The following is a 25,324-nucleotide window of genomic DNA, read 5'->3' as shown; positions in this document are numbered from 1 at the left end:
TTTTGCCCTGTTTCGTTGACAGGCGTTTGGACCATTTTGAGAGGGTGCTCAAGCACCACTAAATTGAATCCCAAGACCCCTAAAATTTGAGGTATTATTGGTATTGAAAGTATTCCTAGAAGTCCATTCCTGTCTATGGGTATTTTATGTTGTGCGTTGCATTTCATATTCCTAAAAGTGGGAATAAAATTGCATAACAATGAAATTGATCTTGCCTGGCCAGGAGCTCGGTCGGCACCACTAAATCTCCGATCCTAGAATCGCCCCAGATTGACGAATTGCTGTTCGCAGCTTTGCCGGCGGCCTTGGATGAAATGGTTGCTGCTTCTGACGTCATGTGACGTCACTGCCATCGCTACTTGATGCATGCTTGTTTATATGTACTGTTCTGTTCTAGTCCCCCCATTGAAATATTCGTCTTTCTAAAGTGTCTGAGATGAAACTCGAGCGTGTTCGTGTCGTCTGTTGTCTGTAAACATCGACGGTGGTCTGTTGCTTTAAATATTGCTGCCGTAAAGCATTGTGGGTAATACGGCTTCCCTCTCCCCAGCCACTTCATCCAGCTCTTCCGGGGTGATCCCACCTCACCGTCATTGCCCACACGAGCATTCAAGTCCCCCAGCAGAACGATGGAGTCCCCAGCGGGAGCGCTCTCCAGCACCCCCTCCAAGGACTCCAAAAAGAGTGGGTACTCTGAACTGCCGTTTGGTGCATTGGCACGAACGACAGTCAGGACCCGTCCTCCCACCCGAAGACGGAGGGAGGCTACCCTCTCGTCCACCGGGTTCACCCCCAACGTAGAGGCGCCGAGCCGGGGGGCAATAAGTATACCCAGACCTGCTCGGCGCCTCTCACCGTGGGCAACTCCAGAGTGGAAGAGAGTCCAACCCCTCTCGAGAGGACCGGTACCAGAACCCAAGCTGTGCGTGGAGGCGAGTCCGACTATATCTAGTCGGAACTTCTCGACCTCACACACCGGCTCGGGCTCCATCCCTTGCCGGAGAGGTGACGTTCCACGTCCCTAGAGCCAGCTTCTGTAGCCGGGGATCGGCTCGCCAAGGTCCCCGCCTTCGGCCACCGCCCGGCTCGCACTGCACCCGACCGCTATGGCCCCTCCCACAGGTGGTGAGCCCATGGGAAGGGGGGCCCACGTTTACATGTGCCCTGCGATTGGCCGGCGACCAGTTCAGGGTGTACCCCGGCTCTGGCCTGAAGATAGCTGGGAAAGGCCCCAGCATGCCCACGAACCTTGTGAGGATAAGCGGCACAGAAAATGAACGAATAGAATGCAGGGTAATTTTAGCAAATTTGTTGTTTCAGAATTTTGTCTCAAACTGCTCACTCTTCGCATGAATCAGTTCCCCAAAAAGTCGCTCTCATTTTCAAAAAGGTCGCTGACCCTGGTTTAGATCATATATATATATATATATATATATATATATAAAAGCTTGTGGGTATTGGAAGGTTGTAAAATGTGAAAAAGTTCAAGGGGTATAATACCTTTTTCAAGGCACTGTACATGTTAATTATAAAACTATCAAAACTAATGAAAAACTGCAGCCTCAATGTTAACGCAGTACAAATGACGTCCACCAGGTGGCGTCTTGCGCCAACACCATGCGTCACGTGACACGCGCACACTGCGACTGAAAGAACGCTTGCTGCTCGGGAAAGGATAAAGGTCAAATACTTCCACCAGAGTGATTCCATCTGGTTACTATGACTTTTGGAGGATGTTCAAAGTTGGAACATGCTCACTGATTATCGAGTCGCGTTGCACTTTGTCACCTGGAGAGGGCAGTGTTTCGAGGAGAAATCGCCTCTTGTGAATGTTTAAAGAAATTATGGTAGGGGCTCTGCCTTTAAAATAAATCATGGAATAAAACACACTACAATAGACAGATTAATATTTTTTTTTATTATTTTTGCATCAAGCTCGTAGCACAGATAGATTTGAAAGTGTGGAATCATTGTTACTTTAAAAACAAAATAGCCCCAGAATTAGTGTGACAAACATCGGCAGAAAGTAAAAGAAAATTGGTCCTCAGCCAAAAAAAAGCTATTGGCACCCAAAAATGCAACAATCCACTCTATGTATGTACTTAAAAAGTGAGATTTGAACAGTGCTGGTGTGCATGTAGGACCCCATGGGTTTCGGAGGGCTGCTATGCTGAGGAGTGCAGATGAACACATGACAAACTGCACTGAGCTCAAGTAAAGGGGAAACTTGGATGGGAAGTTAGCTTCAGCTGGCAAAACGAGGGCAAACGCACGGACGAGGAGGTTACATGACACGGTCTAGCAATACAGCACTAAGTTACACGCATCACCGCATGATAGGCCACCCCCACCATCCCTGAGCCCAAAGTTCTACAAAAGGGCATTGATCCAAACAAAGAACAGTGAGGGACCCAGATTCACAGCAAAAAAAAAAAAAAAAAAAAAATGATGACCAGTAATGACATAAAATGGCAGATGGTGCAGTGGTTCGATGTGGAATGATCCGGGATGACCCTGGCATGCTCAGACTGGTCAGCCTCGATTGTACGCTTACACATTTTTGTATGGGACGGACAGAGACAGAGGGGATGGATATTGTCGAGGGCAAAGCGCTTTGCTGGGCAAGCAGAAAGTTTCCGATTCATTATGCCACGCGAGCTCACCTCCCTTGTAATTCTGGGGCCAATTGATTGGTCTGGCTGGCAAGGGAAGACCTGCTGGGAAGGGGGACAACAAGGCCGTCAAGCGGAGGGGATTGCGCGGGCGGCGTCGGGTATGTGCACGCCTGAAATCATACATTCAGCTCAAAAGTGGACCGGGCTTTTTTTTTTCTCTCTCTCTCTCTCTCTCTCGAGACTTGTACATTCCAAAGATGAAGTGGACGAGATCGTGTTAGCGTGTTACAGAGCCTGGACTTACGTTCCTTTTCCATGGGAACGCCAATCAAATATGACAGGAAGCCAGAGGCAAGGAAAATCGGAGGGGTGCAACAAAGTGTGTTCATGGAAGGTCTTGAATTATTCAGGTTCTATTTTGAGTTTAAAGCTGCAATTTTGTGGCAGAAACTATTTGGGTACTGTCAGGTTCCAGTGTGACAACTTAAGTCCTCTATGAACATTTGGCCAAATGCAGGGCATGTATATGTGCTACATTAGATGGCAATTAAAAATGGACAAAGGCTTACCACAACCTATACATTCATAAAGACAAAAGGCCAGCTTTCATTTTCATACCACGGGTTCAAAAATGACTCAAAAGCGCAATCCTTTATGAATGCTCCTTGCCAATTGTCACACAGGAAAGCAAACCGTGGGTCGTACACGCGAACGACCGAAGGAAGACTGATCTGAGCACGCCAGGGGGCGTGACCTTAATGTGGCCGGAAGCCCTGTCTGTGTGGGATGAGGGGGGAGACGTGGCGGTAGGGCCCTTTGGACTGAGCACAGGTGGAAAGCCTCAAACGGAGTGAGTTTAATTCCTCTACATGCACTTCAAGACCACAGCAAGTGTGCGCTAGCATATTGAGACAGAGAAAAGAGCTTTCATGCAAGAGGACTACGTTACAGGTACAACAATGCAAACAACTCAAAATGGTTAAACTGGGCTCGTCGTCCTTGCCGCCGGAGGATTTATGACGGGGGGAGAGGGCGGGAGGAGGAAGGGAGGATGAGGACGACAAGAGGCTTTCTCCGGGAAGGCGGCCACCGGGAGGCAACACCAAGCCGCCGCCTTTTTTCCGCCGCCTCTTCATCTTGCACCCTCAGCTCTTCTGATTTTTCTGGCAGTTCTTGGCGTAGCTTGTGAACACAAAATTGTAATCGTTGAATTGAGCCAGCTGGCGGTCGAGACGCTTGAACCCATCGAGTTTTTGGGTAGAAGAGAAGACACTGCGACATTTCGAGCTCTGCGGCGGGAGGAGAGGGTTCGGGTTACACAGACTTACGTGCAAACAGCTTGACGAAATCCCAGCAAAGTAATCGCGTGTTTAATTACATGCCTGATTGACAAACAGCGTCGTCACAAATTTTCCCGGTTTGAACACATCCACCACCTTCCGGACAAGGTCATCGTACGACGTCTGGGAGAGGTTTGTTTCGAAGCTAACGTAGGAGAAATCTGGCTCCGGGGTGATGTGAATGGTCCAGTAGGTCCCCTACGGGGGTCAACAAGACGAGCCAAGTTCCACTAACAGAAGACCACTGACAATAGAAACACCGGCGCATGCACTCACGTCAGTCTTCATTCCGTTCATTGAGTATCCACATGGGTTGAACATTGTGGCATCTATCACAGAACCTGGTATCAGGTCACAAATTCCACTCATCTGTAAAAGAAAGAAAGAAAGAAAGAAGAAGAAGAAAAAAAAAAAAAAAAAAAGTCTGTTTTGTGAAAATCTAACATGCCCATTATGCAAAAGACCACATTGCTTGCCATACTGGAAAGCTTTTTTCTTTTCTTTTTATGAATAAACTACCAGATGGAAGCACGGCAAACAGCATTGTTGTGGCACAGTTGTGCAACAAAGACGCATCACAGAAGCTCTTCAAGCCAGCTGTCGCCGTAACGCATAACAGGCTGCAGAGCGCGCAGACACCAACAGCCTATGTTGGCCGATTCAGTTGAAGCGACGACCTTGCGATAATTGTCAGCTCACGGCGCCACTTGAAATCAAAATAGCTAAATAATTCAAGACAAACTACGACGGAGCAGATGGCAGTTAGTTTGAATGTCGCGATCGCTATAGATGGACCTGTTATTTTTGGATACTTAAAGACAATGCAGTATGTAATTAGTTTTCTATTTCAGTGCTATTATACAAGTCAAATCTATATTTAGAATTAGGGTAGATTTCTTTCTTTTTTTTTTTTTTTTTTAACCTTTTTTCTACTGAACATGTACATTTGTACATTTCTTGTTTATTGTCATTTTTTTTCCTTGTATAGATTTTTTTTTTTTTTTTTTTATATGTTCAATCAAGAAAAATATTCTTATACAGCGGGGGCCTCGTTTGTGACTGTACACATACACGGTTTCGAGGTTACAAATGGCACCTAATCAATTGCTTTCGCAGTAGTGTAAAAAAAATAAATACATCAGACGTCAAATTTTTCGTCCAAATATTTACTGCAATTACATCCCCAATTCCAATGAAGTTGGGACGTTGTGTTAAACAAAAACAGAATACAATGATTTGCGAATCATGTTCAACCTATATTTAATTGAATACACTGAAGCTTTGTTGGTGGAATTCTTTCCCATTCTTGCTTGACGTACAGCTTCAGCTGTTCAACAGTCCGGGGTCTCCGGTGTCATATGTTACACTTTATAATGTGCCACAGGTTTTCAATGGGAGACAGGTCTGGACTGCAGGCAGGCCAGTCTAGTACCCGCACTCTTTTACTACGAAGCCACGCTGTTGTAACACGTGCAGAATGTAGTTTGCTGAAATAAGCAGGGGCGTCCATGGAAAAAGACGTTGCTTGGATGGCAGCATGTTTCTCCAAAACCTGTATGTACCTTTCAGCATTAATGGTGCCTTCACAGATGTGTAAGTTACCCATGCCATCACACATGCTGGCTTTTGAACTTTGCGTCCATAACAGTCCAGATGGTTCTTTTCCTCTTTGGCCCGGAGGACACGACGTCCACAATTTCCCAAAACTATTTGAAATGTGGACTCGTCGGACCACAGAACCCTTTTCCACTTTGCATCAGCCCATCTTAGATGAGCTCGGGCCCAGAGAAGCCGGCGGCGTTTCTGGGTGTTGTTGATAAATGGCTTTTGCTTTGCATAGTAGAGTTTCACTTCCGGCTGTAGCGCCGAACTGTATTTACTGACACTGGTTTTCTGAAGTTTTCTTTCTCACGCACTTGTTCACAAACAGGTGAACCTCGCCCCATCTTTGCTTGTGAATGACTAGATCTAAAAGGAGCTTCCCTGAATTGCTCAATCATGGCACAAAAAAGAACCTGCAATTTATTGCTTATTCACACATTTGTACCAATGAATACTGTTAATGATGGAAAAACACATTTTATTGCACTTAAATACAAAACCGCACAAGTAAGTGCCATTTTTGGACAGGTTTTTCCAGAACCGAGTTGCCTTTGAATACTTACAAAACAAACATTCAATAGAAGTACACATCTTTCTTTTTCAGGTAAAAAAAAAAAAAGCAATTGAAATTGTCATTTGAAAGGCCTAAAACTACTAAAAAGTACCCTTAGCAAACATTTTGTACATAAGGCCATAACATTTTGAACATGTTAGCGCAAAAAAAAAAAAAATAGCAAACCCAATGGCCTCACAATATTGCCACAACTACTTCCTCCCTCTCTCTTTCAGCCAGTTGCAAAGACAAACTAGCCTGTTCACATTACCAGAGCTCAAGGCAGCTCTCTTTTGGGTGTGTAAACTGCAAGTGAGAAACACCTCTCACATGGAACAGACACGGCAGGGCTAATCAGATACTTGAAGGCCAGGACAGAGGTGGGTGAGGTCCCTGCTCGACTGGACCACCACTGGAGCGGGCATTCTGTTTCGCTGATGGTGGATACTGATCTGTAAAAATTCAGGGCCCTGCTCCACAGGGCTTCCTCGTCTGAATCAGAGTCCGCTGAAAGAAATAAGCTACTGTTCCTGCAGTAGGGCCTCAAGGCTGGTCCAAACCTCTGCTCACTGTCCCCTGACAAGACATCAAACCTTAAAGCGTGGGTAAAGCACAGTGGCCATCTTGAAGCATTCAGGGTTGAGTGCCGCTGCACACTGGGATCATGTCTTTGTGACTGCAGTCTGGAATTTCACAGTATAGGTTGAGGCATCAGAGGCCTGCATGGTGTGGTACAGGTGGCGGAGAGCAGGTAAAACCACTGAATATGAGATGTCTCATCTCCAAGGAGTTCAGTCACAAATCTGCAGTAGAGAATTCAGGAAAGCAATTACCAATCTTCAAAATAACTGTCAAATGTAGAACTTTTTAAAGAAACAAATGCCTTTAAAAAGAGTTTTATTTACCTGCATGGCTCAAAGATCGTCGCCACTTTTGAGAGTTTTAGCAGGTCTGATGGAGTTAATGCCTAGCTTGTGCTTTTGTGTGTCTGAAGGAGCAAAATAACCGCCTCGAGAGTCTTCAGTAGACGAGAGATCATTTACAGCATTGAATTCCACCTTGTCGGACAGCTTCAGCGGTTCCAATCTTGATTGCGCACAGTGTAGTTGCTTCTGCATTAGCAGGGCTGCGCGTTTAAAGTGACCCACTATCTTGCGACATTTTGCTAATGCCTCACTAAACCCCACTATCAGCAAGGCTAACGGTGATGGGCTCTTTGCCAGATGTGAGAAATACAAGGCATCTGTTGGAATGGGAGGGGTCTTGCTGTCGCCGTCATTGTTCGTGCACTGTTTCAATTGTAGTTTCTGTTTGTTGAATTCCCCATTCCTCTGCCACAGAGAGAAAATGCTCTGCAGGTTTCAGCATGGTGTCTGGTGATTGTCTTCTGAACAGCCAGGCTAAAGTGAAGCAGACGTAATTTGTGTTACTGTCCTAACGATGGTCCAATGATCTCCAGTCTGAGCCACATATTGGAGCTTTCTGCAATGGATCCAATTTTGCTTGCTTCTCAGAGTCATAAAAATGTTGAATGTCTTTCGGCATGGTAGTTGAAAAGTTGGATCGCATGTCGTTATCTGGAGCACATTTCCTTTGTCTTCTACTACTAAACAGTGGTCTACAGTCCAGAGCGATCGACTTTGCGAGTGAATTTGTGATTTTCTATGTTTACTTACTAGTTTTGGTCCTGAATCCGGTCGCTTGCCGACAACTCTTGGAACTCGTACTGTGGCTGCTAGCGCTAACAGCTCCGGCTGTTTCTGTGCTTTCGCCGACATGCTTTGCATTTAGATTGTACCTGAGGGTTGAAGTGCTCCGATGGTACGCAAAACATTTTTTTTTTTTTTTTTTTTGCATAATCTGCACAAAACCACGCTTTTACCATGGCTTCCATCGGGTCGTTTTTGTTTTTTTTTGCCTCCCAACAGTCCATCCAATTCCCCACATAGAAGAGATATATGGTTCGCCAAGCTCTGACATGTGCATCGGTGTACCAGGTAATCATGCACTGACAAAGGTTCCGGATTTGTAAGCACAGCAAAGTGCAATTAAAATGTGTCAATATTTTTCACGCACCAATTTCTTACTAATCAATCATGATTATGTGTTAAAGTCCCATCACTAATGTGAACATGAACAGGACGTGAGACGAATCTTCAAACTACAAAAGATTAAAAAAAGTGGAGGGCCCAGACCTTGTGTCCCCAATCCTGTGCAGAAGAGCTCTAATCCAGTCTTCACACAGATCTTCAATGGATCTCTGGAACTGTGTGAACTACTATCCTGTTTCAAACGCTCCACCATCATCCCTATCCCCAAGAAACCTGGAATCTCAGGTATGAATGACTACACGCCTGTCGCCCTGAGATCTGTAGTCATGAAATCCTTTGAACGCATCATGGTGGATCAGCTCAAGAGCGTCACAGAACTCCTGCAGTCTGTGGATGACTCAATCAACAGAACTGCACATCATCCTAGAACACCTCAACGGCACGGGGACCTACACAAGGATCCTGTTCGTGGACTTCAGCTCTGAATTTCACACCACATTCCTGAACTCTTCTCCTCCAAGCTTCTACAGCTCAGCATCTTCCCTGCCATCTGCCAATGGATTCACAGCTTCCTGATGGGCAGGACACAGGCGGTGAGGCTGGGGGACACCACCTCATTCACACACACCACCAGCACCGGGCGCCCCAAGGATGCGTCCTCTCTCCGCTGCTCTTCTCTCTCCACGAACGACTGCACCGCAACGCACCCAGCTGTCAAAATCCTGAAGTTTGCGGACAACATCAGTCATTGGCCTCATCAAAGACGGTGACGAGTCTGCATAGCGACAGGAAGTGGAGCGGTTGGCGCTTTGGTGCGGCTGACACAACCTGGAGTTGAACACGCTTAAAGGCTTCTTCATACTCACGCGGGCGGCGACCACGCTGACGTCACTGCGGTTATCCCGCATGCATTTGCCTTTATACTCAAGCGCAACCCACACACGCAGTTTTGAAAATGTACTCCAGTTCTCCTCCAAGTCGGGGTTGTCGCTACAGCCGGTATTGGCTAGGACACCAGAGGGTGGAGTTTCCTCCGTATTTTTTGGGCCATTGCCGGTAGCAGTTTTTACTTTCCTTTGCAGAACAAGGAACAAAGCAACAACAATGGCAACCGTGGGCACCTGAAGTGGGAGACCAACATCAACTCAATCCTCAAAAAGGCCCAGCAGAGGATGTACTTCCTGCACCCTCTGAGGAAGCACAGGCCTGCCACAGGAGCTGTTGGGGGAGTTCTACACAGCAGTCATCGAATCAGTCCTGTGTTCATCCATCACAGTCTGGTTTGGTGCTGCCCCAAAAAAAGACAAACCAACTGCAACGGACAAGCAGGACTGCTGGAAAAATCGTCTGTTCCCCCTACGCACCCTTGAGGACTTGCAGACTGCCAGAACTAGGACAAGAGCATGCAAAATCCTCTTGGACCCTCCACATCCTAGTCACCACCTGTTCCAGCTCCTTCCCTCAGCAAGGCGCTACCAATCAATGCAAATTAAAACAAGCAGACGTTCCAACAGATTCTTTTCTCTTGCCATTAAATCGCCAAGTGACTCTCTGTAGTGTGTTTTTAGGTTTTTAAATGTCCTAAAAGTATTTTTTTTGTCAAAATGTCTGTTCATTGTCGTACTAGAGTGGTTCCAACTACCGGAGACAAATTCCTTGTGTGTTTTTGACATGCTTTGCAAATAAAGAGGATTCTGATTCATTGGAGCTTAAGAGTATTTTGCTGGGGGTCCCACTCAGGAGGGCATTGCAGTAATCCAAACTTAAGCTATAGAGCACCAAAAAACAAAAACAAAGATTGAACATAAAAAACAAAAATAAAATGTGCGTTTGTAGCTCTCCACACACAGCTGTGCTACATTCAATTCTTTTATTGTTAACTTCTTACTTCTGGCACACTGCAGTGTTAGTTGCATGGTTTGGACTGAATGAAACCAAACCACAACTCTCAGCAGAAATACCTTCCATTGTTAAGGTTTTGCTTACATGAGTGACATCACTTGCAGAAACACCATCTTTCATATAGAACTGGTCCATAATGGCTGGATCAAGGTCACTCATCAGAACTTCCAGTGTCTGATCCGCATACTTGTTCTCCCAGTACTCTGGCAAGTCCAGAGTAAACAGATACCTGGGGAACAACAAAATGTGAATTTCTACTCTTTTACAGTCATCCCATGTCGTTAGCCTAATGGCATTAGAGGGCAAGGAGTCATTTTTTACTTGGTTATCAAATCGATAAAGAAAACACCAATGGACGTCCGCAAAATGTTTGTTTTCCGAACACTTTCAAATAAGGCATTTAGGCCAACTGTGTAGAAATTATGCATTCTTACCAGCAGTCAGAGTTCAAACGTCCCATACAGTAGGCTGCACCATCTGGAAGAAGCCGAGATAAAATAGCATATTTGTTTATCTTTGCATAACTATGATATAACGAAGCGACAAACGGCCACTGGGCGTTAATAGTTTGGTTCCAAGTTGATTCACCCCTGGGCGTAGACAGGGAATATTTACTTTCTTCAAAAAACATCACTTTAATAGAACCCTGTTTGTATGATTGCAAGATTACCTAGAAACTTTGTGGCAGTATTGGACATGAGCCATAGAATTGGAATTAAAATTAGACAGACTGGATATACACACACACACACACACACACACACACACACACACACACACACACACAGTGGGGCAAAAAAGCCTATAAAGGCTTTGTAGGCCCCAAAACCTCACTGCTCTAGAAGAGATCTGCATGGAGGAATGAGCCAAAATACCAGCAACAGTGCGTTGCTGGTATTTCTGTCTGTTCTGTCTTGGGCCCCCTCCTCTGTACCACCTACAACCTACCTCTTGGCAATATTTTCCATACATTCAAACTTACACTTTCACTGTTATGCGGATGAGACCCAGTTATACCTCTTCTCTAGTGATAAAACTGAAATTCTACTCATCGGTAGCAAGTCCATGCTAGCCAAAACGGACAGTTTTTCCCATTGCGACATTTTGCTAATTGATGATTGTTCCGTTTCCCCCTCCCCTCAGGTTAAGAGTCTGGGAGTCAGCGTCGACAGAACACTCTTCTTCCAAGCACACAAACAACATCACCCGGTCTCCAGACTTTGACTGAGGAAACATCCATCACCTCTCTCATCCCTCAACCCCCAAACTTCTGCTGTCCTTGCTCACAGCCTCAACACTCCCTGCCTGGATTACTGCAACTCTCCTATATGGTCCCCCGCCACAATTCACCGCAAAAACTACCGCTTCTCCAGAACTCTGTTGCCTGTATTTGCATAAGGACCCCCTCCACTCACCACATCACTCCAATCCAGCAACAACTACACTGGCTCTCTGTCCAATACGGCATTCAATATAAAGGCCATCAATAATCTCGCCCCACCATATCATTGTGACCTCCTTCACGTTGCCATACCCTCCCTGCTCTCTCAGAGCTTTGTCCTAAACCCACCTCACAGTCATTTCTGCCTCTCTCTCTCCACTGTGGGGGATAGAGGCTTGAGCGGAACTCCCTACCAACCTGACCTCCGAGACACAGACTCATTAACCCTCTTCAAACCCAAACTCAAGACACACCTATTCCCGTCTGCCTATTCACTTCAACTGATGTTTTATGTTCTCGTATTTGTATTGTATTGCGTGATATCTTTTAACTATGTTTGTGCTGTGACCTTGAGTGCCCTGAAAGGCGCCTGTAAATAAAATGAATCATCATAATTATGACTCACTGAATAATGCAGAAACAGAGGCGTAAGCCGCTCTGCCCCCAGTCTTTGGAACTCACTACCACCTGACCTCCGAAACACAGACTCATTAACACTCTTCAAATCCAAACTCAAGACGCACCTATTCCGGTCTGCCGAGTTACTTCAACACAGTTCCTATATTATTTGCCATTTTTTAACTGACGTTTTATGTTCTCGTGTTTGAATTGTATTCCTTCATTTCTTTTAACGATGTTTGTGCTGTGACCTTGAGTGCCCTGAAAGGCGCCTGTAAATAAAAGTAATTACTGTCATTACTTTTACTCACTGAATAATGCAGAAATTCAGGCATACGTACGAGTTGCATCTATGATGACTAGAAATATTGTGCGTATCCAAATTAGGATTGTTGGGCTTTGGCACAGGCCTGAGATGCAGTCCTAGACTGTTGTTGCAGTTGGCCTTCCAAATAAATAAAAACACACAGAGGCCAAATGTTTGGTGACATACTTGGGAAAATGTGGCTGAGAAAGTCCACTTCCTCTTGGAAGTTTCGATGAGGAAACTCTTGATGGGTTGGCTTCATAAAATTCTTGCGGGAGTAGAAGAAATTCTACAAAACAAGATAACGCCGTTGGACACGGGCCTGGTTATCAACAAAAACACTGATCGGTTTCAAGTCGACGCTGAGAAACATCAGTGGAAAAGAGATTAACAAGGGCCAACGGTGAGAGAATTGTGACAATAAGATGATGTGGCTCACCTCGATGGCATCGAAACCGCAGTACTCCCTGGCGAGTTCCAGCAGAGGCACCAGTGCTTGCAGTAAGAGGGTGGTTCCACATGTTTTCAAAATGAAACGTCTCTTGGAGACAAACATGCTACTCTCACTGAATGGAGGAAAGACAGAAAATGATCATTTGATTGCCAACACAGACGCGATCAATTACAACTTATTCTCATTACTCTATTAATGAGGTTAGGAACCTTAATTTTTCTTTTTTAATTGATTCCATATATTATGATCTTTTTACCCGCTTAAACTTACAGCGGAATTGTATTAGGCTAGCTTCAGTACATTTGTGCAAATATTTTTCCCGTACTAATTAACGCCATAAAACTGGTATGATAATACCGAAAGTACTAATATAATCTTATTCTGCTTTTTTTTTTTTTTTTTTTTTGCAAAGAGGAATCGGTAATTGGGATAGAAGAAAGCTGGTACGTACACCCAAAAGCAGCTGTAACTGTAGAAAGGTCATCAGAATCAGTTCTATTTTATTGGCATCAGAATGAATTCATTGTAATTTATAGTTTTCTTCTCGGAGACTAATTCATTAGGGTCCGTTGGAAATAGAATAGAGGTGGGACAACATGTCAATATCCTGAGGAAGTATACTATCCAAGTATGCATACAATCCTTCATCCTGTCAAACACTGCATATAATTCATATTCAACAAAAAAAAAAAACATGTAACTCCAGAAATTGTGAGTTTTATTTTTACCTGAAAATAAATATTTTGTTCTAACACATGACATTTGGATACATCTGCTTCTTATTAGCAGTGCATTTCCTCTCTCGAGTCATGAATTACAATTATTTTTGTAATTCATCTGATGATACATTTATGATACAATTGTGAGAAAAGTCTCTTTAATTGTGTGCATGCGGAATATGCAAACAAGACCGTTTCTTTTAGTGATAGATAGTGTTTATCTTAAAATAGATTACTGCTTTAAGTACTGAATTGAGATTATTTTATATAAAATAATGTATTATGAGTTCTTTTGAGATTCCCACTCCCATGATAGAGGCATTCTGGATATGAACCATGAACCTGCCCTATTTTTGCATTTCTTTCTTTGTACACATTTTGTCTTACATGAGCTATTCAAGCTTCTTTGAGGTTGCACTTGTTTTTTTTCCCCCCCCTTGGGAAGAAAGAGGAACAATTTCCATCTCAATACTGAGAGCGTGAAGGCAGTACAGTGCCGGGGTGACGAGTGCTCAATTTCACGTCACCCTAAAGCGGCATCGTTGCAGCGGCAATGTCAAGTGACTGCGAGATGACCAGTCTAATCCCAGAAAGCCTTCTAATCATAGCCAAAGCCTGCAGATGTACTGCTCCACATCTCACCTGAGTATATAAGCTTCCTGCTTGTCGGTCTTTGTCACACTTATGATCAAACAGTGCACATTCTCCAAAAGTTTGTCCCACTCAAACCTATAAAGGAAACACAGGCATGGGAAAATTTTAGCAATGGCAGTTCCTTGACATTCCAAGTATTGCTACACCCTCAAGATGAGGTATCCTCAACACAAACAATCCTGAGGGGAGTTAAAGAAGGAATAAGATACTTGCTGCAGAGCACAGCAAAGTTGCAAGGTCATGCAGATAACGGTTATTTGAACACTGGCTTAGCTCACAAAGGAAATTCTAGCGGTAGTGGCTGGGGCAGGAAGAAATGTGAGCACACAGTCACAAAAAGCCGGTGTGAACAGAAATATCTTTTAACGTTCATCCCATGTCAAATTAACACCCGTTTTGTGTACCCATAACACAAATTGTGGCCAGAGGAGTTAACGTAACAAGGTCCTAATCTTGTCAATATTGGCACTTATTCCATAGTTCTGGATTTGGAAATTATGCCTGCAGGAAAAAAATAAATAAATAAATCTCCACCAAAAACACTTGGTGGTCATTTTAGGATGGTTTTCTGATGTTTGTGTTTCAGCCAGATTTTGGGTCACTCACATTTTGGACAGCCTGTAACTGCCTGACACATACCGAGCAGGAAGGACGCAACGACATTTCCTCATTTAACAACTGTGTGTTCTGCGGTGTAATTTTTGCTTATGCTGAAAGTCTGGAGTGAAAATAGTGACAGTGAAACATGTTGCAAGGCTTGTTGTTATCCCCAAAAAAATACCATTGAAATGCCTCACCGAAGACGCCTCATGTGGGATGACGTGGCTAATTGCTGCGGATTCATTTCTGCGTAAACAAACTGGTTTCATCCGTTAGATTTTGAAATGATTGCGTCACAATTTTTTATGGATGGCAAAAGTATTTCTCTCGGGATTTTGACAGGCACCGCTGGCTGTCATAACGGAGTTTTCCGGCCAAAAGCTTCACGCCGACTCATGTCCCAAAATTGCGGTTTATCGTCACCAAAATTTGGGTGGACATTTTGAAAGCATTTATTGTAAAAGTCAAAATCAAAACTCAGTACTCTATTGTGCAAACATTGCTGATGTTATAAATATTCACCATCTTCTTTTTTTCCTTTAGGGGTCACCACAGCGAGTCATCCTTTTCCATGTAAGCCTATCTCCTGCATCCTCCTCTCGAACACCAACTGCCCTCATGTCTTCCCTCACGACATCCATCAACCTTCTCTTTGGTTTCTCTCGCTCTCTTGCCTGGCAGCTCCATCCTCATCATCCTTCTACCAATATATTCACTATTTCTCCTCTGGACGTGTCTAAACCATCGAAGTCTGCTCTCTCTAACTTTGTCTCCAAAACATCGATGAGCACATTTCTAATTCTAAAACCCCAAGTATTTAAAGTCCTCCACCCTTGCTATCTCTTCTCCCTGTAGCCTCACTCTTCCCCCACCACTCCTCGCATTCATGCACATATATTCTGTCTTACTTCGGATAATCTTCATTCCTCCGCATGCCTCCATCTTTCTAACTGTTCCTCCACCTGCTCCCTGCAGATCACAATGTCATCTGCAAACATCACGGTCCACGGGGATTCCAGTCTAACCTCATCTGTCAGCCTATGCCCACTGCAAACAGGAAGGGGCTCAGGGCCGATCCCTGATGCAGTCCCACGTCCACCTTAAATTCTTCTGTCACACCTACAGAACACCTCACCGCTGTTCTGCTGCCATCGTACATGTCCTGTATTATTCTAACATACTTCTCTGCCATTCCAGATTTCTGCATGCAGTACCACAGTTCTTCTCTGGGTACTCTGTCATAGGCTTTCTCTAGATCTACAAAGACACAATGTAGCTCCTTCTGACCTTCTCTGTACTCTTCCATCAACATCCTCAAGGCAAATAATGCATCTTTGGTACTCTTTCTAGGCATGAAACCATACTGTTGCTCGCAAATACTCACTTCTATCCTGAGTCTAGCCTCCACGACTCTTTCCCATAACTTCATTGTGTGGCTCATCAACTTTATTCATCTATAGTTCCCACAGCTCTGCACATCACCATTGTTCTTAAAAATGGGCACCACAGTGGACGAATGGTTAGCACATCTGCCTCACAGTTCTGAGGACCTCGGTTCAAATCCAGCCTTGCCTGTGTGGACTTTGCAAGTTCTCCCCATGCATGCGTGGGCTTTCTCCGGTTTCCTCCCACATCCCCCAAAAAATGCATGGTAAAGGTTGATTAGAGACTCTAAAATTGCCTGTAGGTGTGAATGATTGTATGTTTATATGTGCCCTGTAATTGGCTGGAGATCAATTCAGGGTGTCTAAAGTTAGCATGGATGGGCTCCAGCACACCCGCCACCCTAGTGAGCACAAGGATTGTGGAAAATGGATGCATAAGCTTTTAGTATGCAGTATTGTTGGATTTGACTTCTTCCATTGTCAACTATACATTTGAGCCGACTCGGGCTGTCACTTGATGCCGTTCCAGTTTTTCATTGGGTACGGCGCCGTGACACTCTCAAATGGTCGACCATTTCGCTCCACTTGAATATTAAGTTGTTTTCCTTTTACATTGGCGTGGATTTTTATTCTTCTCGAAAGCACCGATACACCGAAGAGTAGAGCCTGTACTCGGGCTGGAGGGCTCCAAGCTGGGCTTCCGTGTGGCGCTCACCAACGCTAGGTCATCCCGTGCCATCGAGCTCCTGTTGGTAACCCTGACTTTTATGTGCATCAAATGCAGAGTTCCCCTAACAGCACAGCAAAATCCACTGCATGGAATACTCGCTTTGTGCACATCTGTAGCCTCTTGAGCTGCTAACCCTGATGTCACACGACAGTTTAGCAATTAGCATGTCTCATCGGTCTTCTTGTGTTAATTATTCCTTGTCATCCCTTTGTGATAAGTATACCTGTCAGAAGCCTATTTGCCGCCATGGAGGTGATTATTAGCGACCTAAGGGAGCAGCTCCACATCGTGTTTAGTTAGCCATGCTAGCTAGACAACCGCAGCTATTAGCCGGAGTGGCACAAGATAGCGGAGCGTCGAGCATTCCCTGATAGTACCAGAGCAGAAAATGAGCTCTGAGCTGGCTTAAAAACAGTGAACGTGTTGATTTCATCACATTCATGAAAATTTGTACTGGCCTGGTCGAGCCAGCGTCTGTAAGGTAGGTCGTGGCCCCAGCGGGCTATCGCGCCACCGTTAATATTGAACCCTGCTTAACTTCACATTGGAGTAAGAGTCTGGTGGAAGGGAGGCCTTTTATTGTATTATTATTATTATTTTTTTTTAAAGAGACATTTTGGCATGTTAAATACTATTGCTGGTATATTACAAATGGTTGAGTGAAACTGGAGTTTAAAACCTTCTCTTCTTTAAGAGAAGGTTTCCCTGCATGCCAAACAAAGATGAGTTGACTCAGAGGATTTGTACATGCCTGTACTGTACTTACTGCACATGCCACGGGCACTCATACAAGGCGCGTGATTGGTTCCCGGCGCGACATCGACCAATGAGAGCACGGGTGGATGTTATCCCGTGAGCTGATTGGCTGCGCATCATCGCAGCCTCACCCAGTATCTCCCCTTGTTGTGTCTCGTCAGTCTCGTCCACGCTGTTGACCGTCTCGCATGCTGTATCTTCGTGTTGTGTTCGTGATAACCTTCTTTGTTTAAGCGATAACTTTCTTGGATTAGTTAAGCCATTACAATGCCGCCTAACCGCTCTGCCCCTGCAAAAGCTTCCTCCGGGGCGCCCAAGAGGAAGAAGATGATGATGACCATCAGCGAAAAAATTTAACTTTCAGATAGGATCAAAGAGGGCAGAAGGTATGCATGTGTGGCACGCCATTATGGCGTGAATGAATCTCCAGTGTGGTACATCAAGAAAGAGGAAGCAAACATCCGCAAAACTGCTTCAATAAGGAAGCGAAACGTGTGGTGGAAGTTTGAAGCAAAAGAAGAAACAAAGACAACAACTACCCATCACAGAGTTTTCCTCCAAGGTAAAACCCAAGCTACACCATCAGCGCGTCCAGCAGAAGAGTCTCCGAGTGAACCTAAAGCCTCTACGGGTCAAGTGATAGCCTCTCCTCCGCCACCAACGCAAGCCTCTTTGCCTCTCTCAGAAGGCAATGTTGATGAATGTTAATTACTGTACACGGTTTTATTATTAAAGATTTAAGTACATACGTGCACTGTTGCAATCTTTGTCTCAAATATGTAACGTATAAATACCGTTTACATATTTTAAACATTCTTGTACCCACATACACGAAAATTCCTCCTTCAACAGGCACTACCCATCATTTTTAGAGTGAGCGTCCATCAGTCCACTGGAATGTTAAAAGACACCATCGCTACATAAGTCATTCACAATACTGAACACCTCCAAAACGTTTCCAAGTACAATACGTTTGAAGTGCTGAAAACGTGCAAAGATTGAGAAAAATATAGTATTGAATTGTTGAGATAGGGTTTAAAACTCTTTTTCATTCGAATTTTCCTGGTTTTGTGGGCAGGGCTAAAAGTATCCTTGTGATGTCGCAAGGATGGGGCACCCCCCCGCTTTAAACTTGAATAGGAATAGAGAGTATCTGAGAAAGAAAACAAAACAAGGCCTGACAGCCTTCTGTTCATGAGCTTTTATTTGCCTTTAGTACAACCTCTGCAAGGAGGCGCTTCCATCTTGGATCTATAGATTGTAAAATGTTGCTATACAAAATGACAGTGGCAGAGCAACAGTATAACCTTAGACCAGTGAGAACATCATTGGAGACCGAAGTCGACTCCCACTCGAGTGTGAAAGGCACACCAAAGGCTATTTGTGGTGCTTCGGCGGGGTCACATTTCCCCCAGATTGGACTCCCGGAAAGGAGCACAAATGACAGCCAAATACTACGAGAGTTACAGAGACAAATGAGGCCTTTTTAATATAAAACCAGACGGCACTGACATCAAACATAATCTCCAAGTAAGCCACAGCCATAAACAAAGAAGTCTAAAGAGACAGAAGAGCTTGTTTACAAAAATGTAATTGTTCTCTTGAAAACTGCTTGATCAAATCACCGTAAGCGTGAATGTAACAGGCTTCGAAAGCTGGGGGTTGGGGGGGGTTAAAGTGAGTGCACTCTTCCAATTGACATTTGTCAGATGCCCTTGTGGACTTATTTGTATGTTGGCTGACAGCAAGCCAGCCTGATCTATTGTAGCACAGCAAGCCTTTGATCTTCCCTCTGGCTGTAAATTAACACAGACCCTCATTCGCCAGGTGGACAGACAATTATTATTGATAAAGAACATCTATGATAGAATGACAGTTTGGGCGAAAGGAACACAGCACTGTGAACACACAAACTGGTATAAGAAAACTGCAGGAAGTGGTACTTTTCAATGTTTAAAAATGTAGGTTTTATTATATTGTGCCCTTTGTCCACTCTTTCTATCTGGTTACAAGTTGTCGCTTGGTTGATTTGTTTTTTTGCTTTGTGTTGCAGGTCAAAATCTCAATTACGAGCGAGGCTCCCACTTGAGTCAAGTGGAAAGCTGATGCATTTTTAACTGTCGATTGACTGGGACAAAAACAAATGCATATCTACTAAATAAAAACACTTTGCAGAGAGCATGGAGAAGACCTTCACACTGAACCAACTGCAGCTGGAGCCAGAGCTACTGACGTGACTCACTAGGCCAAATGAATGTGTGCGCGAATGGTTGTTTGTTTATATTTGCCCTGCGATTGGCTGGCGACCAGTTTAGAGTGTACCCCGCCTCTTGCTGGAAAGGTAGCTGGGATGCGTTCTAGCACGCCCGCGACCCTTGTGAGGATAAAGCGGTACAGAAAGATGGATGGATACACATTTACAAAAGAAGAAAAAACCTGGAGGTAACTGAGGTTGCCTTGTTGTGCCACATAACGACGCATAGTTCTGCTGCATAAACTAAAGTAGCTAATTGCGTGCCATTCTCAAGGTTGAAATTTTGTACTATATCATAGTTAGCCCCCAGACATTCACGGTTCAGCAGTGACGAATTCACCCTTGCATGGATTTTGTTTCTCAGAAACAGAATCAGACTACAAGACAAATTTGCTCTATGTCAGTCTACTGCAATAAAATATTGTATTCCGATCCCACCGCATCCCGTTTTTTTTTACGATCATTGGGCTTTAACTCAACTTAAATGCGAACGGATTAGAATCATAAATAATATAATAATAAATAAAACATTATGTAGCCTAGCAAGCTAGTGCTAGCACTAACTGTTGTAAGTAAACATGCCGCCGTTCTGTCGAATCATGTGCTAAAGTAATTTAATGACAGTAAGTTAGCACCCATGATTTCTGTCATGTTGTAATGTTGGTTTGACCTGACTGATTAGAATACACGATCTGACTAGAGCAGTGATTTCCAACATTTATTTATGGAGCCGAGGAACATTTTACAATCGCAAAAATCTCACGGCACACCAACAAACAAAAAGTGGATACATTAATTACTGTATGTACGTCCTGCCATCTAATAGCAGACCATTCATTTGTTCTGTCCGTCACTATGACTCACTGGCATAAATAGATGAGCAAAGATACATTTATCGTAAATATATTTTTTGAGCAATTAAGTACACAAGTATATACAGTAAATGAACAGGTCATTTAAATACACATTGCTCCATCTTATCGGATCGGTGATAGTGATTTTTTAAAAATTGTATTTATTTATTTATTTTATTTTTTTAAACTCGCTGATCGGTGATCAACCCCCAAAATCCTGACCGTGTAAAGCCTAGTATGTATGCACAATTCTGAGGTTACAGGCAGTTAAAATATTGCATTGCAACCAACGTGGCGTCTCCGTTTATCGACGACATCATGGAGCTAGCGCACGTACACAACGGCACTGTTGACTAACATGCGGTCATGTCGCAGCTCCTGGTGGAAAGTTGCTTAACGGCGTGCATGATGAACACAGCCCTTAACTTCGGTAGATAGAAGGATGGGCACTTTACCGTGAACATGTCGTTCGAGGAGTATTCCTTCACGCCTTCACTGTTAACCTAGTTGCACACTACCATCCGCAGCAACGACGCAAAGCTGTAGCTGGCTCGTATAAAACAGGCCAGTTCGCCAGCTTTGCACACTCAGTGCTTGCCTGCCTGTTAACATCAGCTAAATGCTACATCCTTTCACCTCAGTATTGTTTGGGCCAGCTGGGCTTGGAGGATATTGCACAGTAGGGATCATCCTAAGCGTTAGAGCTGCTCCTGGGAGCATGAAAACACCAACGGAGACGAGCGCCAAGTTGGCGAGGTCCCTGCCCGCAGAGCACTCCCGGAGGTCAGGAGAAAGCTCCGAGTAAGTCTTTCAGACGTCCAATGCAGTTACTTGCCTGTCGTATTTTAACTAAGTGTAAGCACAAAACTCCAGCTACACAAAACAGCAGCCAAAAAAACAAACCAAAAAAAAAAAAGACAAACGCGTCCGGCACGTGCACTACGAAGTCGTGCACGAAGAAAAATAAAAAAAACTCTATACTGTATATTTAAGGGTAGAGAAACGTTTGAAAATGTCTGCAGGCATTTGAGACAGTTGGAAGTGTTTTGTAACCAAAGTTTTCAGTGCATTTACGGTTTAAGATATTACGACAGCCAATCATAACCTTACCACAAATTATACCACTTTTAGGGAGCATCAATTACACGCAGAAATTTGCTAATTGTGGCCTGGCTCGTTATCCTGAGTAGTGGGGGTCCACTGTATCAGGCTTGTCATAAACCGAAATACCCCTGTATTGCGTCTTTTCTGGCAATTACTTTCTTCAGGCTTATGATTAGATGATGTGCTCAAGACCACATCATCTGTGACAAAGACGAGGAACTCACCGAGACAAGACCATACAAATCAATTTGTTAATCATGTTGAACAGTTAAAAGCGCATTCTCCTTCATTAGCTCTTTCAAAGCACAACATGCTAAAAATGTCAATCTTAATTTCTCAATCGGTGCAGAGGAGTACAGAACAGAGTACTCTCAGTGCCAACTTGTGGACTTGTAGGGATCTGTCAGTGTTTTTATCCCAACACTGGTTGGCATCAAAGTATTTTGCTTATCAGTTTGAATGCTTGGGTCCTGTCCTGAGCTGTGCTTTTCATGAGCAAAAGTGCTTTTCCTTCTCATCACATTCATGAAGTTGAAAAATAGCAGATTAGTGCTGGTCTCGACCAGTCTCAACGGAAAAATCCAGCGTCCGGCCAGCCCGAGACAAGACTTTTGTTTAAGGGGTTTGATGTCATTTTACTGTACAAAAGGTCAAGAGTATTTTAAATCAGTTGGGTGTGTCTGCTATGGTGTCTAGTACAAACGCCCTCTAGCCAATCGAACGCACTGGGGGGGGTGAATGCATGCCTCGAAACGTGACTGGAACGTTTTCAACTTTAAGTGCTGCGTTGGTGAAGTTCGTCCTCTCTTATAACTTCCGGCGACCATTCGACGGCCTTTAACTTGATAAATGCGAAAAGTTTTCGGCGCGGACGAAATGGAATCACGTGTACCCGGCCGAACGCGCCGAGACCAGCAAATGCGAGTCGTTCCAGCAGGCGTCATGTGTGGCAGGTAAGCTAGCCAAGGAACACGCGGTGGTGACGACCGACCACATGCTTGACATCAAACGTGGCTCCATGTGGTTGTCCAGTGACGCAGGAGCGATAAAGAATCCCCCGTTCGGAAACGAAACAAACAAACAAACAAACAAAAAACACCATACAGTCGGCGTCGCGACTATAGTCTAATTTACACCACATGATGCAATTCAAACCGAACAAGTCGGGACGGAGGGCCTGATAAAACGCGAGCGCGCAGGCAGCTAGGTGCAAGTTTCAACCCTTTTAGATTGACCTTCGAGGAGTTTAAAACAAAACAAAACACACAAAAAAACGACAACGATGGGAATTTGGGAATTGTTCTGTGGCGGAACGATGCTTTGGCTTTGTAGTGCTCAAATCACAAAAGGAATTGTGCAAATGACGCCCCACCCCCGGGGAAAAAAAACCCCAAAAAAGACACACAAAAAAAAAACCTAGCAAGTGTTAGCTTGCTAGTCAACGTTTCCCCATTTGAATTCAACATGTTCATTAAAAGTCTTAACCGTATGTCCATCAACTCTTCACCATCCAATCTTGTTAAGTCACCGTAGCTCTACCAAGCAAATGAATGACTCAGGAGGGGGTGGCCATTTTCGACTGGCTGTGTAAACTCATTCCCGTGTGTGGCCTCCGGTGTCCGCCTTTGGCATTTCCTCGTTTATAAACGAACGTTTTTAACAGCTAACGCTGAATAAACTCTGGCGCATGCAATTCACGTAAACGATGCACAAACATGATGAAACCGCACGGAAGAAGGCTCGACTAAAGCAGAGCATATGCGTTCAGACTCAGTTCCACAATGAAACAAACCTTGGGATGGTTCGCAGGTCCCCGGTTCCCTTGGTCTCATCGTGCTGGGAGAACCACAACTCTAACAGTTTTTCGGTACCCTCGAAGAAATGTGCACTGTTATCTTCCATCATGAGACAACAGACGCTCCACAACCAAAATAAACGTCGGTTATAACGTTTTGTCTTAATTAATCCGTCGTCAATCAGGTTATAATTTATGGATGTACAGTCCGTTGAGCAATCCAAATAATGATTTTTCTTCTGTTACCGTCTTCCCTTTTGCAGAGAATACCGTTAGCGAGTGCTAGCTAATATCGCCGGCCATACTGTGTACAGCTCTGCTCGCCAACTGTGAGGTGGCTTTATATAGACACGAAGGAACACGTCATTATCTTGTACGACCTATCGTACTGTAGGACTGCGGTTGATAACATATGATTGGTGCAAAGGGCTGTCCGTTACCGCAACGGCAGAGTTCGCCTTGACAACACGACGTCACGTGACGACATGCAGCACAGTCCCACCATTAATATCGCACGTTTGTTTTTTCATTTATTCAGAGTGAGCCGGCACGGTGAACGACTGGTTAGCACATCTGCCTCACAGTTCGGGGGACCGCGATTCAAATCCCGGGTCCCGCCTGTGACCTCGAGGCGCCACCTTGTGTCGCAATCTATTAGTTTGTCTGAGATTTGGAAAAAGGTTAAGACTGCGTTCGTTTGAACGCATAAAAGAACATTGACTTTTGAACAGTTTGATATATTTTTGGAATTATATGCAATATTCACTTATCTGGTTTGTCAGATCGTTATTGTATAAATTGTGCACATATATATGTTTTATTATCATTTTATTATTTATGTGAAGAACAAATATGTGGTTCATTGCAAATGATGATTTATGGTTTTAATCCACTTTTTCCCCAGGTAACATTCAAGCTCATCCTGTTGATGCAATGATTCATACTTAAGAAAAGTAACCAAAATGTAATCACGTTTAACTCGTCACATTTCTTCGAGAAAGTCATTGAAATCGTAACATCATCAACAGGGTAACTTGGAATTGTAACCAACTATTTTCCATCTTCCAACACTGGGTATAAAGTGGTGTTGTGCTCAAGACCACACTATCCAACACTGAGACTTGCCCAAGACTCGCAGAGACCAAGACAAGACCAAGACCATAAAAATAAACAAATACATGCATACATACATTTGACAGCCAAAAGGAAGGATGCAAAAAATCTCAAACCTGGGGGGAAAAAAATTCAACAAAATACTTGCCCAAAAAAACCCCACATTCTTTTATGTATTTAAATGTGAAATGCGAGTGCTGCTAATGATACAACGAGTGGGAGGGGGGGGGGGGGGGGGATAGCCAATTTAGTTGATTTAGCATAAGCGACAGCCAAAGTATAATGTGTCTTTAAATTAAACCAATTTAAAGTGGAATTGAAACCTCTTTCCAGAAATATTAATCTCAGAAAGACAAAATTAGAGAGTATGAGAATTTACCCGGCAAATATCACGACAGGGGTGACGATTAGTCGATGGGGGTTCTGACTTGAAAGTCACATCAGCCCATTCTGTGACACAGCCTTGCATGTTTTCATATTACACATAGAATTAAGTGTACTTCAACTTTGAGAGGAATGAATATTTTAATTAATCAGTGGGGTGTCGTATGTAGTTCCATTGGCTTGACAAAAATACACTGATGAAAGTACTTGCTTTTCGGTTGCACATGAATAAAATGCGTTAAACTGATGTAATTCTCCAACAAAAAATAATAGTTTTATACATTTGAATCAAGTGCAACCTATGTACATGTT

At 44.0% G+C, this 25,324-nt stretch overlaps 2 protein-coding genes across 3 annotated transcripts in view; one reads left to right on the top strand and one right to left on the bottom strand.

Moving 5' to 3' along the window:
• Positions 1 to 1,899: 1,899 nt before the first annotated feature.
• amd1 (adenosylmethionine decarboxylase 1) lies at positions 1,900 to 23,841 on the bottom strand. 2 transcript variants are annotated; one of them, XM_061703858.1, is made up of 9 exons: positions 23,513 to 23,841; positions 14,026 to 14,112; positions 12,650 to 12,776; positions 12,397 to 12,499; positions 10,498 to 10,540; positions 10,148 to 10,292; positions 4,232 to 4,324; positions 3,998 to 4,153; positions 1,900 to 3,904 (listed from the first exon to the last, which is right to left on the bottom strand). In XM_061703858.1, exons 1-9 carry the CDS (start codon positions 23,623 to 23,625, stop codon positions 3,761 to 3,763), a joined length of 1,011 nt encoding a protein of 336 aa, XP_061559842.1. In that variant the 5' UTR covers positions 23,626 to 23,841; the 3' UTR covers positions 1,900 to 3,760. The 2 variants fall into 2 exon arrangements, with proteins under 2 accessions (XP_061559842.1, XP_061559843.1); XM_061703859.1 differs by lacking the exon at positions 23,513 to 23,841 and adding an exon at positions 15,160 to 20,974.
• The window catches only part of cdk19 (cyclin dependent kinase 19), a 73,524-nt gene continuing 70,674 nt past the window's right edge, over positions 22,475 to 25,324 (top strand). The window contains exon 1 of the mRNA XM_061703853.1: positions 22,475 to 22,673. Coding sequence (XP_061559837.1) covers positions 22,570 to 22,673 — 104 coding nt within the window. The 5' untranslated portion in view covers positions 22,475 to 22,569. The remainder of the gene's footprint in view (positions 22,674 to 25,324) is intronic.

Source organism: Phycodurus eques, chromosome 18 (genome assembly GCF_024500275.1).
Source record: "Phycodurus eques isolate BA_2022a chromosome 18, UOR_Pequ_1.1, whole genome shotgun sequence".
NCBI lineage: Eukaryota > Metazoa > Chordata > Actinopteri > Syngnathiformes > Syngnathidae > Phycodurus > Phycodurus eques.
Note: the sequence above shows the minus strand (reverse complement) of the source record. Positions and strands in the feature narration are given on the sequence as shown.

Coding starts and splice junctions, on each gene's coding strand:
- amd1 (XM_061703858.1), bottom strand. CDS start 23,625: ATGATGGAAGATAACAGTGCACATTTCTTCGAGGGTACCGAAAAACTG. Junction 10,293..10,497: donor CGTTTGAACTCTGACTGCTG/GTAAGAATGCAT, acceptor GTTGTTCCCCAG/GTATCTGTTTACTCTGGACT. Junction 4,154..4,231: donor TGAACGGAATGAAGACTGAC/GTGAGTGCATGC, acceptor TGACCCCCGTAG/GGGACCTACTGGACCATTCA.